The 14,885-nt window shown below is 42.2% G+C and overlaps 1 protein-coding gene and 1 long non-coding RNA gene across 17 annotated transcripts in view; both read right to left on the bottom strand.

The window, feature by feature from the left end:
- Positions 1 to 14,885, bottom strand: part of SOX5 (SRY-box transcription factor 5) — a 770,837-nt gene that overhangs the window by 386,070 nt on the left and 369,882 nt on the right. Inside the window, exons 1-2 of one of the 16 annotated variants that reach the window (XM_083572713.1) lie at positions 14,031 to 14,105; positions 13,523 to 13,561 (exon numbers count right to left, since the gene is read on the bottom strand). The exons of 10 other annotated variants lie outside the window; for them this stretch is intronic. In XM_083572713.1, coding sequence (XP_083428839.1) covers positions 13,523 to 13,560 — 38 coding nt within the window. In that variant the 5' untranslated portion in view covers position 13,561; positions 14,031 to 14,105. Of the gene's footprint in view, positions 1 to 13,522; positions 13,849 to 14,030; positions 14,106 to 14,885 lie in introns of those variants that run through there. 5 more of the 16 variants (XM_083572716.1, XM_083572717.1, XM_083572729.1 and 2 more) reach the window with 5 other exon arrangements.
- On the bottom strand, positions 203 to 9,009 carry LOC310743202. The gene is made up of 2 exons (XR_014538882.1): positions 2,638 to 9,009; positions 203 to 2,270 (listed from the first exon to the last, which is right to left on the bottom strand). It is a non-coding gene; the product is annotated as an uncharacterized lncRNA (long non-coding RNA).

The following is a 14,885-nucleotide window of genomic DNA, read 5'->3' as shown; positions in this document are numbered from 1 at the left end:
TCGCACTTCTCTGAATTTTGCAGTGCAGTTCTCCAGCTGAGCAATGAGTACAAAAAATGCATATATTAAAGTGTGCATGAAAATGCACATATTGGTGAAAATATTATAGACACACTTTATAAGATGTAATGTCCACAGTGAGGCTTACTTTCAGGGAAAGTGGGCATAGGGCTGCCACCTTTAACATCTACAATTGCCTTAATTTTTATTTTGCCTTTGAAGGTTCAGATACATGTTACAAGTAGAATTATCTTAGAAAACTCAACCGTCTGTTTCCTTCCTTTAAACCAGCCCTGAAAGGAGTAACTTTGAGTGGGAAATCGGAATGCGTGTTGGGGGAGTGGGAGATTGTTTAACCTTATCCCAGCCCATCATACGACTTTCAAAATTAACAAATAGTTCGCATAATATGCAAACTAAGCTGAGAAAGTTTAGTAAAACCCATACCTAGGTGTAGGTGCTGACAAAAAGGTGGCTTGTTGTTGTTTTTTTGCAGTTGGAACAAAGAATTATGCAGAATCAGCCAGGAGTCTTCCCTGACCCTACCTGGAAATCTGTTTGGGGATGCCAGGGATTGAACTTACAACCTTTCGCATGCAAAGCATGTCCTCTACCAATGAACCATAGCCCTTCCCCAGTGCTGTCATGCTGTGAACTGGGCTGTGGTGGTGTCCTCATATTCCCAAGCAGCTTGCATGGAGGATGCTATTACAGCCTTCTTGCCCAAAACCTGAGCCTGAACACCTCCTCAAAGTACCATAATAGTTTCTTGAACAGATGTGGTACAATCTTAAGATTAAGGTTGTTGATGTGTTTAATTCAGTATGTTGTTTTTATTTTCTTCTTAAATCGCTGCCTTGGGAAGAGTTGGGGGATAGAAATGCACACTTGGTAGATCCCCGCTCATGAAATCCTAGCAAAGAATAGTCTTATTTCACTATTCCTGTTGTTTCAGTCTAAGGAGCTAACCCACATACAAGAGGCAGAGGGGAAATATAAAATCTCTCCCAGAGAGAGAGAGAGAGAGAGAGAGAGAGAGAGAGAGAGGAAAGGTGGAGGCAGGGTTGTTAGTCAACTAGACAAAGGTGCAGCTTCAGATGAGGAGATTCTTTGATCCCAAAATATGATAGTCATTCAAACCTCAGGCATACCACCAAACATTCCCACTATGTTTCCGAGCACAATTCAAAGTGTTGGTGCTGACCTTTAAAGCCATAAACAGCTTCTACCCTGTAAACCTGAAAGAGCATCTCCACCCACATTGTTCAGCCTGGACACTGGGATGCAGCTCCAAGGGTCTTCTGACGGTTCCCTCACTGCAAGAAGTGAAGTTACAGGGAACCAGGCAAAGGGCCTTCTCGGTGGTGGCTCCCACCCTGTGGAACACCCTCCCACCAGATGTCAAGGAAATAAACAACTATCTGACTTTTAGAAGACATCCGAATGCAGCTCTGTATAGGGAAGTTTTTAATGTTTACTGTGGCTTTGTAATTCATTAGGAGGAGCCCAGAGTGGCTGGGGCAATCCAGTCAGATGAGCGGCATAACAAGAACAACAACAATTCTTTCTTGATCTTGAACATAAATCCAGATTACCCAACCTTCCACGCCAAACTTTGAAGCTATAGCTCAGTGCTTGTGCAGATATTTTGAATGCAGAAGGTCCCAGTTTTGGTCCCTCAACATCCTCAACTTAAAGAAGAGTAGGTCATGGGAGAGATCTCTGCCAGAGACTCAGGAGAGATGCTGTTAGTCAGAGTAGACCGTCCTGGGTCACAGGGACAAATAGTCTGACATTGGGGTGCTTGAGGAAATCAATCTTGGGGATGCCGATATGTCCACACCTCTCCACACTAGTGGGCTGATTGGAACCCATCTATCCTTTGGAGGAAGGACTTTGGGGGCACTGCAGTGGCACCTGGTGCCCATTGAAACTAATTCTACTTTTGTCCCCTCCCTGCTCAGTTCTACAAAGGGGTGGCATTGAGACTTAGGGAAGAGGAAACTAATAGGCAGGACTATCCCATGGACTGCCCCCCCATTTATATATTATTAAATTCTTTTTAAAAAATCACATATACACTTCAATACATAATGAATTGTTCTTTTGTTTTATTGACTTCACACCTCATTTTCCATGGTGGTATTTTTTATATTTCTCCCCCTTGCTGCACCTTATCTTCTCTCTGATATCATAACAACAGCACAATACGATAATCTTTCATTCCTTCTGTTGCCCATAGTTCAAATCCTGCTTGCAAATTTATCATACTTCAATATTTCAAGGGACGTGGGTGGCGCTGTGGGTTAAACCACAGAGCCTAGGACTTGCCGATCAGAAGGTCGGTGGTTCGAATCCCCATGACAGGGTGAGCTCCCATTGCTCAGTCCCTGCTCCTGCCAACCTAGCAGTTCGAAAGCACGTCAAAGTGCAAGTAGATAAATAGGTACCACTCCGGCGGGAAGGTAAATGGCGTTTCCATGCGCTGCTCTGGTTCACCAGAAGCGGCTTAGTCATGCTGGCCACATGACCCGGAAGCTGTACGCCGGCTCCCTCGGCCAATAAAGTGAGATGAGCGCCGCAACCCCAGAGTCTGTCACGACTGGACCTAATGGTCAGGGGTCCCTTTACCTTTACCTTTAATATTTCTTTAAATAATCCGAAAAATCCACAGGCCCTGGGATTTAAGTTGTTAAGCAGGTAGGGAACTGGCTGAGAGCAGGCTGAGTTAGGTTGGGTAGTGCCCCATTTATCCAAATGGAGCAGCCTCCACTGGGGCTTTGGTTTCACATGCAGAAGGCTGTGAGTTCAATCCCCAGCAAATTTGGTAAGGCAGGAGGGACTCCTGCCCGAAACCTTGGAGAGGCCCTGCCAGTCAGTGCAGGCAGTATTGAGCTATGTGGACCAGTGCTCTGACTTCTTTTGGCAGCTTCTTTTGTCCGTGTTCCAACAGATTTTGTACTTCTCTGAATGAAACTTATCCATCCATTGCAGGGAATTGGACTTGGCGACCCTTGTTGTCTCTTACCAGCTCTACAATTTTATGATTCAGTGGAACTCTGGCTATCTCTGACGTCTCAGAGTAGAAAGGATGAAACTAATATGAAACAGTTAAATAAGCAATGCACTTCAGCTCAACACTATTAGGGACTGACACGGAAACACGCAACCCATTTATTGTACACTGGATCGCCGGCATGAAGTTAGCAACTTTCTGAAAGCGGCGCTTCTACTTGCCACTGACAATTAGCCCCAATTTGCCAGTGGCCACATTATCGTTGCCCTGTGGGGCGCGAGACCCTTTTTGCCGCTCATAACAGCAGGACGGTACACAGCCTCTTTATCTTTTCCCTATCGACCAAGAAATTGACATTTGCAACCACACTAGGTGCTAGATTGGTTACCGGGAGAAAAGAACAATATCGCATATTCTACTTTACAAGTGGAAATTTAACACTTTGCCGAGGATACAAAATGTTCAACAAGTATATTTAGGCGGAGGGAAAGCTGGGGGGAATTTGGTTCGGTTCACATTTTAACACAAACCTGCCTAATTAGCACTTCTTAATATAAAATATGAAACACAGCCGTCCTTCACAATTTGCCCTTCCCGGAATTTTGTGATGCAGTTCTCCAAAAAATAAAATAAAATGCATGCGTTTGAGGAAAGTGCATGTAAGAAAAGCATATACTAGTTAAGTAACATAAAATGCATTATTTTGGGGGAAATTGCTTGCAAAAAAATGCATTTATTAGGACAAAAAAAAAACATGCACAAAAATGGTGGTGAATTTTCCTCAGTTCTTTAAATTTTAAAAAATTGCAGACTGATGAACCAGTAGGGTAAACTGGGGCAGGAGGAAAAGAAACTGAAAGAAAACAAAAATGACAGAGTTGCCCCTACCTAAGCAGAGATAATGATCCTGGGGCCTAGAAAATCCTATTAAAGCCAAATTATGTCAAACAGCTTGGACAAAATCCCATTGAAATCAACAGCTTGAAATTGTCATCAGCTCACATCTTACAGTGAGATTATCTTGCTTTTTTATTATCTTGCACTATTAATGTGCAAAATGGTTTGCAGTAAGAACATAAGAGCCCTGCTGGATCAGGCCCCGGGTTGATTTAGTCCAGCATTTCTGTTGCCAGAGGTGGCTATCCAGATCTTCTGCAATGCCCACAGAGAATAAGGCCAGCAGGCGTTCCCTGTCATGTTAACCTAGAATCTGATAGTCAGAGATTCCGTTAAGCACTCGTGGAGCGAGGGGGGACCTTTATTCATAGATATATATATATCATCCATGAATCTTGTGTGGTCTCTTTTTAAAGCAGTCTAAGCTAATGGTCATCACAGAGTCTGATGAAAACATTATGCACGTATCTTCCTTGTTTCCTACATGAAATGGTTTGATTTGAATCTCTTGGAGTTTCACATTGTGGTTGTTGTTGTTTTTTTCCAGTTCTCCAAATGCTGGGAAGCAGTTCTTGACAGGAGTACACATTTAAATATATATATTTAAAGCAAACACACATCTAAATATGTTTGAGGGGAAACGCACATGCAGAGATGTTTTAAGAGGATTTTTATATATGCAAAAAGCAACAAGAACAACCCACAGATTAATATGGAAAGAAGAACAGAATTGTGGGCAAAAAGCTGTGAAACTGAAATGGATTGGTTCACTCACCCATCTTTAGCAATGTGCCTTCTTCACTTGAGAATGTGATAGGGCATTTTGGTCAAAGGCCAATGAATGAGTCTTTGGACCTGAACCAATCTCCCCACTCTAAGTCAAACATTCTGCTCACTATACTAAAATGGTTCTGAAATACACCCACTCATTAGAACTGTGGATCAGGCTGTCATCTAAATGCACGCAGAAGCTTTACCACCCCAGACAAACGAAATAGCCCCTGGGCTATTATTATCATTATTAGTAATATTTATTAAAATTGCATACCACCCTATACCCATAGATCTCAGGGTGGTTCACAACATAAAATCACAATATAAAAAAGAGAAAATAGAAAATGAAACCGAAACAACAATAACCCAAAAATCCCTCCTTAAGTGTCCCGAGAAACATCACCAAGGCCTATTTAGTGCCGCATCCTGTTTTCCATAGCGACCAATGAGATGTATATAAGAAACCCAGAAGTGGGACATGAATTATGGTCCTACTCAATATGAGGCAAGCATCATTCTGTTAAGGACTGTGCAAGATTTCAGAATTAGAAGATTTCTGTCAAAGAAAGGATGGATCTTTTAGTGCGTTCGCGTCAACACAATCTAGGTTAAAAGAAGGGATGTAATACAGATCCTCAACAAAACTTAAATGTAAAGCAATGTAGCATTTCACAACACCACGAAGAGTGAAAATCACTTTTTAAAAAAACAACAGCACAAGGACATCAACGACACATTGATGTATCTCGTGAAATTTAATATAAAGTATCCCTTTAACAGAAGAATGGTGGTTGTATAAAGATTTGATGCTTGTGGTGGAGGGGGGAAAAACAGGATTAAAAAAAGCAATGAGTATTTTGTCAAGTTTGTTATAATTATCAACAGTATCAACACCTGTCATCTTTAGTTCTGTGAAAACGAACCTGATCCTCTGAAAGAATAATTTCACCAAATGGCTCGGACAAAATGATGAGCAGAACACACGGGTGTTGAGAGCCAAACTAAGACTACAACATTTGTGGAAAAATGCTGCTATTATTCTGGCAAAATGACTATTACCTCTAGACATCCTGTGCATGCAGTTGCTTCGTGGCATATAACCAGGGTGCAATATGGCTGGAATTGGGGAATGATTCAACAACGATGTATTCTAAATACATTTTTTTTGGCCGCTACAGAGGCATGTGCCCTGCTCCACATCTCGGTATACTGGGTCGCAACAATTTTTTCCCTAATGGGATTTCATAAATTCGAGGTAGCGCTTTAAGGTATGTGTGTCAGTATAATTGAGGAAATCCTGGGTCCAAGGCTGTAGCTTAATCCTTTCACCTTTCTCTTAAGAGACATCATCCTTTAAGCAAAACATATCCTAAGGTACAGCATTTATTGTGACTGGAACGGGAAGGCTAGTGCCTGTCAGACGACGGATATCAGAAAGTTTCCTAGTTACAGAAGAGCGGTCCTGGAACAACGTGGAATGTAAAAAATAAAAAAATAAAAAAAAAGCTGATATAACATTTATTTCTATTTGAGATGCCAGTTTATTTTTTTAAGAGGTCAGTGGAGACCTTTAACAAATTACCTCCAAGAGCAATGCAGACCTTTGCTACACAGTTTATCCCAAGTGAAAAACAAATCTAGATATATTTCTGAACATGGTTTAAACGGAGATTATTAATGTGACTCGCACTCATGTGATTTGCTAGCACCCAGGGAATGATCCAGCCAAGTCTCATCGATTTCAACTTGAGGGAAGAGGGATTTTTTAAAAAGAGAGAGAATGTGCTTAATTCCCCCATCGAAATCAACTAGGCTTTGAAGTGTTTCATTTTGGCTGCATTCTGTCCCTAATATCAGGCATCACAAGTGTTTTATAAAATATGTTTTCCGTGATATTTTTGGAGCCGGCCTTTGGTACGTAATAATTTGTGATGATCATGTCGGAACGCATTTTTAAAATAGAACGGGGTCGAAGCAAACAAGATGGTCTTCTTCCATGCAGCTTTTGCACCCGCGGCCTGCTTCTGTGGCCCTGCCAGCACAGACCACTCAGGTCACTACTGCAGCTACACAGATCTATCAGACCGAGATGCCAGCAATTTCTCCCCCTTGAACAGGTGCAATGCTGATTTCCAAGGTGTAAAATTACCAGCCTCTGCTAATGCGGCAATGCCTTGCGTGTTTATAATTATTATACCCACTCCAATAAATGAGTTAACAAGAACGGTGGCCAAAGGACATGGTAGCCAGAAATGTCAAGCACACTAGAAAAACAAACAAACAGACAAAAACTGTCAACAAGTTTCACGACCAAATCCCAACAGATTAAGCTCTGATGTTTGCGGCAGTTGTGGGAGCTGGGTTCAGTTCTTCACGTCTTAATCTTCTGCCACCCCCCCTCACCCACTGGAGAAACACACTCCCATATAATTTCCCTGTTTTAACACCACGATTCCTCGCTTTATGGACTTTCAGCACGTCCTTTGCAAAAGAAAAACTCGGCTGTTGACATCTAGGAAACTGGGTCTTCCCTCCTGTTGGCTCCTCTGCGAACAAGTCTATTGTGCAATAAAGATACGCTGGTTTGAGCAAAACTTTTCAGCTGCAAAAGCTTATCCACCTACCAAAGGTCAGGCGTAAGAGGGCTGCCGAGGAGAGATGGCTATTCTCAGGAACGGAAGGTACGGTATCTGCTCACAAATAACCCCCTAGTGGTTGTCTTGGATTAGACAGTGCACGATATCCAGAGCAGAAGAGAGCCAGACAAAACGGATTTTGGAAAAGGCAGTTTCGAAGGAGGGATAATAATAAAAATAATAAAGTGAGAGAGAGCTAAAAATTGAATTCAACCCTGAACTGATCTCCTGCCTTTAGGAAGCAAATATCTCACTAGAATCACTCAGAAGGGCTGATATCCACTATCAGGCATTATATTTAAAATATCTAGCAGAAGTTCACAAAAACAAAAAGCACACCGTTCAGTCTATTCCTTTGCTGCAGCTTGGGCCACAACCCACTTTATTTGGAGTGTTAGCAAAGCAGCTAATTTAGCCCATGTTAATTAAAGAGTACATTTGCAGACAGAAGGAAGAGGGGGGAGAGAGGATGAGTTTAACCAAGCTCCTCATCCCAATAATTGCTCCAAGCTGATTTCATTTACCATCGCTCTAAGATTATTATTATTTAAATACATGCCAATTCATCCCTATTCTGAATGTGGGAAATACAGAAGCATTTCCAAATGATATAAAACATTTTTTGGTGTGTTTCAAGTATGTTTTCCCTGCCCCAAGATTCTGCTCCCCACCCCCCAAACAAAATTGTTGGCAAGAGCAGAGAAACAGTGCAAACTATTTGAGAAGATTCTCCTAAAATTATCGCGTTATCAAAACGTACTGTGTGTCAAGTGATACCTGTATCTGGAGTAGGGATTCCTTCTGAGCTTACAATTAAGATGACATTATTGCCCAAGAAATCGTAGTGTGTTTGTGTGTGTCAGTAACACTGACACTACTTAACTAAATGGTAGGTGAAGATATTTGCTTTGCAATAAGATTTAAAACAACTAATGTGATGAATTGCCCAAAGTGATACTGTTCTGTCATTTGTTCACTTTATCATCTGTTTGAGATACACACACACACCCATGCACACTTGCCAGCTAAATAAATGCAGCCTGATCCAAAGCAAAATATAGATTTCCAAAGGAGCCAAGAGAAACTTATTCAATCCCTATCAAAAAGCACCATGGCTAAAACAACAAGACAGGTTGTCACATTTTTAATAAGGCTCTGACACAGATATTGCTGCTAGTTAGAAGCTCTCAAAGACGCTGTAAATACCTCTTGCATTCATTATGCTTAATGTCTCTGGACAAGAGGGAAAAGAAGGTTTTTTTGGGGGGGGGCTCTTCAAAGTAGCAGGCGCGCACACACACACACACACACACACACACACTGTCCTCACAAGCAAACATTTTAAAGTCACATGGCTTGATTGCAGGACAGCAGGAGGGGGCAGCAGACTGGCCACCCACCCCTCTCCCTGTCACTTCTCAGTTTAACCCCTCCAGTGCCAACGGCAAACCAGCCGGCCCGAAATCTGGCCAACTTAAATCCTGCGTTTGGCTCGAGCCAGAAGCTCAAGGCTCCTTCCGTGGAATTAGTCACTTCTCCGCTCTCTCAGAAAATAGCGTCCAGCCCTGCCTCACCATTCTAGCAGTAGAGAGAGGTACGAATCTATTGAATTGTTCGTTGAAATCTACAGGCTACAAACTAAAGGCGGCAGCAGCAACAACAACCACCCTCGGATAAGTTATAGCCAGCATGTTTCCTAGAGATCTAAAGGAAAAAAAAGAAGAGGAGAAACCACCCAAAAAAATCTCTTCAAAAGTAAGTGCCAAATGAACACACTGAAAACACATTATTCCTTCTGCTTTCATGCAGAGAGACGTCAGCGGGCCAGATTTTGTTTGGACAAAATGGATGTTTGTGGTTATTCCCAGGCCATGGGTACAAATCAGGGAAATACATGGAGAGGTGGGAACATGGAGATGAAATGACACCATGTGCCAAGTACCAGTACCACCACACAGTTTGGCTTCTCAAGGGGAGAGGGGAACCCCTGTAGTACATTCTCTCTGGAAGGGCATTGTGGAATACCATTCTGACCCATCCCAGTGACGGAAGGCTGTCAGTTTTTCCACTTTCGGAAAAACCAAAACCAAAACAGGAGGCAAGCGTGGGGCAGTGCATCCCTTCTGGGAAACTTTAGCTAAGACAAAAACTGCCATATAGGCAGGGAAAGGATTTGTCATTTAGTGGCACCGAAGGAACACTAAAACAAATTCAGCAAGGGACAAAGATGACAAGAAAAACACAATTCACAAATATATTACTGCCCCATAGACTACTTAAAAAAACTACCACCTTGAACTTTCCTTGTCAGCTGCTGATTTAGGATCCCCCTATTATAATTATTATTTTTTAGAGCAAGTGAGCCAATAAATATTTTGCATGAAACATTCCTTCCTTTCCTCCCTCCCCTGTTGTTTATCAAGAGCACAACCCATCCTTCACTTTGAAGACTCGTGGGTCAATGTGCCCATCTCCGTCCTCCTATGCCTATTCTTTGGGTCTACAGAGAAATCATGACAACATACGCCAGTTACTTTAGGTTTGAAAAAAGCATCCCACACACCACGAACGTTGTCAAGCAGCCCCTTTTGTTTTTCCACTGACAAGGTTTTTATGAAGACATTCAGCGTTTATGCCAGGCGTTTCTGAGCTCTTAATTGTTCTTGTAAAATTTCACAGCAACGTCCCTAATGCTGAAGTTACAGGTCCCTCCCATCAATTGCTTAAGTCAGAACTTCACCTTGACTTGCCTGTTTGTATCTAACATAGGCTGTGTCTCTATTTTGAAAAAAGCAAGAAAATTAAATCTTGGTGGTGTATATTTTATTTATTTAACGCACACCCTAGAATAAAATTGGGCGGTCACATAGTGCCTCATCAAAACCCACCACTCAATAATTCCAGAGAAACAGAAAGCTTGTTCTAGCTGGAACCTCTCAGAACCTTTTGCACTCGACATTTCAGCTGTCTGGAGTGCCTTTCAAAGTTTTGGTAGAACCCCTTCTCGATTTAAAAATAACATGAACAACAAAAGGGATGGACAATCTCTCTGTGTGCTTGCTAAACCTGCCCTGAGTTTGGATCAGCAAACAGCTAATTCATCAATGAGGATAATATGGTCACAGATTCATCACAGTCTTTCTCGAGGATGCAATAGACACTTTTCTTTCTAGGCTTCTGTGTTACCAAAGTTAAGGGCAAGGGGAGGGGGAGGAAACAAGCAAAGCAAAAGAGAAACTGGATCAACTCACTTTCCATGAGAGACAACTGCCTCCCCACAAGATGTAAAGTGAAGTTATGGAAGTTTCAGAATAAATCAATGTGCTAGAAAGGCGAAGGGGGGGTGCGGAATCCCTCTTCCTTAGAAAAACTTGGCGACTGAGAAACTGGACTACCACCCAAAATGCCTGAATCATAAAATCAATGTCTCCTTGTAGCCCACCCCACGGCCTGTGCAGAACGGGCCTTGTAAGCATTAATAACAATGTAGTTTGGGTCTGACAGGTGAGAACACTGATTTCAGCAAAATGCACAAACAACATTAGGCTCCGAGAGGGCCGGGTGTGTGTGTGCGGAGGATGGAGAGATTGCAAGAACATCCTCTATCTACGCAACCCGAGTTTTCATGTGAATTGTGCATGTTGTGTTGTGAATAACTTCCACAACCTGTACAGATCTCCATGTGTGTGTAACTACAGTCAAACACAGAGAATGTAAACAAATGGTAATGATTAACAGAGATATTGGTTTGTATTACCAGCTAAAACCACAGATGGAAAATGGTAAATAAAAAGAATTGTATGGCAAGGTTTCATTCTCGTCCTCCCCCCCTCCATTTAACTATTTCTGTCTATATACCTTGATAGCTACATGTCTGTTAAGGCTAATAACATATGGATTATTTAACCAGTACTTCTCCCGCCTTCAAACAAACAAACAAAAATAAGAGTAAAACTCTGAACACACACCTCATCAGGGAGATGAAAAAGAAAGAGGGCAATCAACTCAAAAGTTGAGTTTCAAAATGAAAATGAAAGCGAGCTCTTTAAAGCAGGACATAGGAAGAGAGAACACACGTTTATATTCCTGCCTTCTGCACCTATTCAGCTCAGAGGAAAAGTTACACAGAGATAGCAAAACAAAACAAAAACACTTTATATATTTGTAAGCATGTTGCTATGGACATGCCATGCAGAATAGCTTGAAACCTCTTGAGTTCTTCCCCTTCCCGAAAAGAAAAAAAGAAACCAGTTTTTGCCAAGTTAACCTAGGATTTTTACTAAGATAAACAGTTAAGTTCTCGCAGGTATGTCCGTATCACAATATTATGAAATGGGGGAGGGGGGAAAATGTCAGCGATTTTAAACAAAGGAGAGAAATTAATTGGATCAAATAAAACCTTGGAAGGCATTCAGAAGTGCCAACCCAAAGTGTTCTCTCTCAAGGGTTAGAGTTACGAAATACAGTAGTTTTCAGAACAACCATCACCCCCCTTACTGATTTCAGTTGCTTTATACTGGTATATAAAGCTATATAGGTGCACACACATCGGTGTACATACATATATGAATACGTGTATCTGTACACATACACCCCTAGCTAGTTTGTTCTCTGGCAATCTAGTATTCTTTGCACTCTATACTTGCAACTTCTCTGCCCTCTTAAGATGTTTGACGGATATTTTCCTCCCTGTGCCTTTTACTATCAAATTCAGCAATCTGAAAGCTGAACAGCTTGGCTTACCATATTTTTTTACCAGCTGGTCTATCACCTAGCTTGCATTACATAGTCAGATGCAACCAAATGTTTATGCAGAATGTAGCTTTCATGAACCGTGGGGAGGGGAAGCTGGGAAACGTGCGCTCTGACAATTTAAAGCCTTTTCATTTTTCTTTATAAAGAGCCACTTAGAAATGCAAAGGCTTTGAGTCCCTCCTCATAGCCAAACATGGGCTATTTACAAGCTTAAAATACAGGGGGGGAAGTGGGATGGGGATGCAGTCAGAGTGGGATGATCTTGGTTCTTCCCGAAGTACAGTGTACAAGTGGTTGAGAGTAATCTTCAAACATAGTTAGCAAAAGTCAAGATTCATGTGAACTGAGCAATCTATGGGAGGAGAAGGAGACTTGGGATCTAGACCTCATGAACAGCTAGGATCTGAAGGACTTCTAAACTTTGGCAAGTGGGTGGTAGAAGTACAGGGGAAGAGGATGGTAAGGCAAACAGGTCATAAATCAAAAGAGCAGGTTTTGACACGCAGTCAGAAAGAGGTACTGATAAATTCAGAATGAACTGTTCCACTCCACTCTCTCCGCTTCCCAAATCCACTTTCTGTGTTTTAGTTTATTATTTTGCTTGCTCAAGCTTGGGATGATGTTAACTTGCCTCCAAATAGTCACTCCTATTAGATCAACCACCACTACCAACGGGAGGGGAGGGGAGTCATGTGCTTCCTAGAAACTTTTTTTTTTTAATGGAAGGATCAAATTGAAAGTTTAAAGCCTCGCCAGTTCTTCCATTCATTCCAGGAAGCGCTCTCTCCAAAAAGGCAAGGAAGATTTAATTTCCCTCCCTTCCCTTTTAAATAAAGACCAAAAAAATGTCTTCTAAGACATTGTTGCTTCTCATTATCTAGTAGATTAATTCAGAAGAAGGAGCCGGGAGCGGCGGGGTTGGGGGGGGGTGGGGAGAACAGAAAGAGGGGCGGCGGCGGAGCAAAAGACAGAGATATACAGTCATGATGATGTTCATTCAAATCTCTAGCAGGGAGCTAAACAAAATCCGAAAGGCATCGCTGTCGAAGTAGGTTACAGGACTTTGGGTGATCCCTTTCAATCTAGTTCAGGAGATGGAAATGGTGCGCGGTTGGAGAAGAGAGAGAGAGAGAGGAAAAAAATAGCAAACAGCAAACATAGATCAGGAGTAATCTGACATTACTGCATGCTGGGAGGGAGATAAAGTGCATGGTTGTTTGTTTGTTTTACTACTCCGGATTTTTCTTTTTAAATATATATATATATACATATATATTATTGACGCGCATACAGGGAAAGTTGCACTTTAACAACATTGGAAAGATCTCAAATCATCATCATAATATTTAAACGCGCGCACGCACACACACCCCAGTAGCGAATGCATGCAAAGCAGATATATTATAAATATATACAGACACACACACTGATCTCCTGGACTCACCTTTCAAACTCCTGGGGTAAATCGGGGTCAGTGAGCATGCTGAAGGGGGAAATAAAAAAAGCGCAATTTTTTTTCCCTTTGTCACAGTAGCCAGCTATGATCGCCTCCAACTGAACCTGTCAAGTGAATCCAAACCTCCTAAACCGATTGATTTTTCTCTCTCGCTCTCTCTCTCTCTCTCTCGCTCTCTCTCTCTCGCTCGCTCTCGCTCTGTGAGCTAGGGACTCCTTGACCAGTCTCTTAAAGGGGTAGCGCACTTTAGCTGAAGGAGACAGCGTCGAGCAAGCTCCCCCCACCGCCGCGCCACATGGCTGGGGTCTGACAAGCAGGCAGCAGCCTCCGCCAACCTCAGGGGTGCCTGTCCGCTTTTGCCTTTATTGCCCCTCTCCTTGTCACAGCCCCCCGCCCCCCGCCCCTTGCAAAGTCAGCTCCTTTCATCCTCTCCTCTTCTCCAATAGCCACACACACACACGCAACCACTACTTGTCTGTGACACACACGCACGCACATCTGAAAGCTTCATGCAGGATCGTGCCAATTTCAAAACCCAAAATTTGTGCTCGCAAAATAAAATAGCAATCGCCACCTCCAGCCTCGATATCCCCAATGTGCTCAGGACAGGGAAGGGGGGGCGTTACTGGGAATGGGGAGGTGTGGAATATGCACATTTGCAACACTTATTCCAGCAGAAATGCAGTTATAAATAGAAACGCACGTGTTACACACACACACACACACACACACACACACACACAACCTAAGCAATTTCCCCGTCTAGGATCTTCCCCTAGTGTGGCCAAATTATGTTTTCCCTATCTTGATATGGACGGACACACACTTTGGATATCCCAATATCTAATTCTGCCGCTAAAGATCATTTCCCTCTCCCCATTCGCTTAATCTTTTAAGAGGGGAGAAATCAGTTGCAAAAGTCCCTCTCCCTGTTTCTCTTTCTCTGTGAGCATCTCTGTTGCACAACAACAACACACGCAGAACACAACCACATACTGAATGAGTCCTTGGCAAATTTCTGCTAGTCAAGCCTCGGCTCCACAAATATGAAGTCGGAGGGAGAGGATCAGTACCTGAATAGCATGTAGAAATTTGTTATATTCAATATGTGTCTTAATTTATAGGTCTACATAGCTGTTAGTTGGCACAGGCAGGCAGTGAACATGTGAGTGTGTGTTTGCACCATTATTATTATTAATTATTATTATTATTATTATTATTATTATTATTATTATTATTATTATCATTATTATAAAAAATCTCTGCCAGATTCTGTTGACCAGAATTATCTAATAGGCAAGCCTGACACCCATCACTCTGCCCTTTGTAGAGAGAAAGATCTGCCAAGGGG

The sequence above is a fragment of the Podarcis filfolensis genome, assembly GCF_964270895.1.
Source record: "Podarcis filfolensis genome assembly, chromosome: 10".
Lineage (NCBI taxonomy): Eukaryota > Metazoa > Chordata > Lepidosauria > Squamata > Lacertidae > Podarcis > Podarcis filfolensis.
The sequence above is the reverse complement of the archived record's forward strand: the minus strand, read 5'-3'. Positions and strand labels throughout refer to the sequence as shown.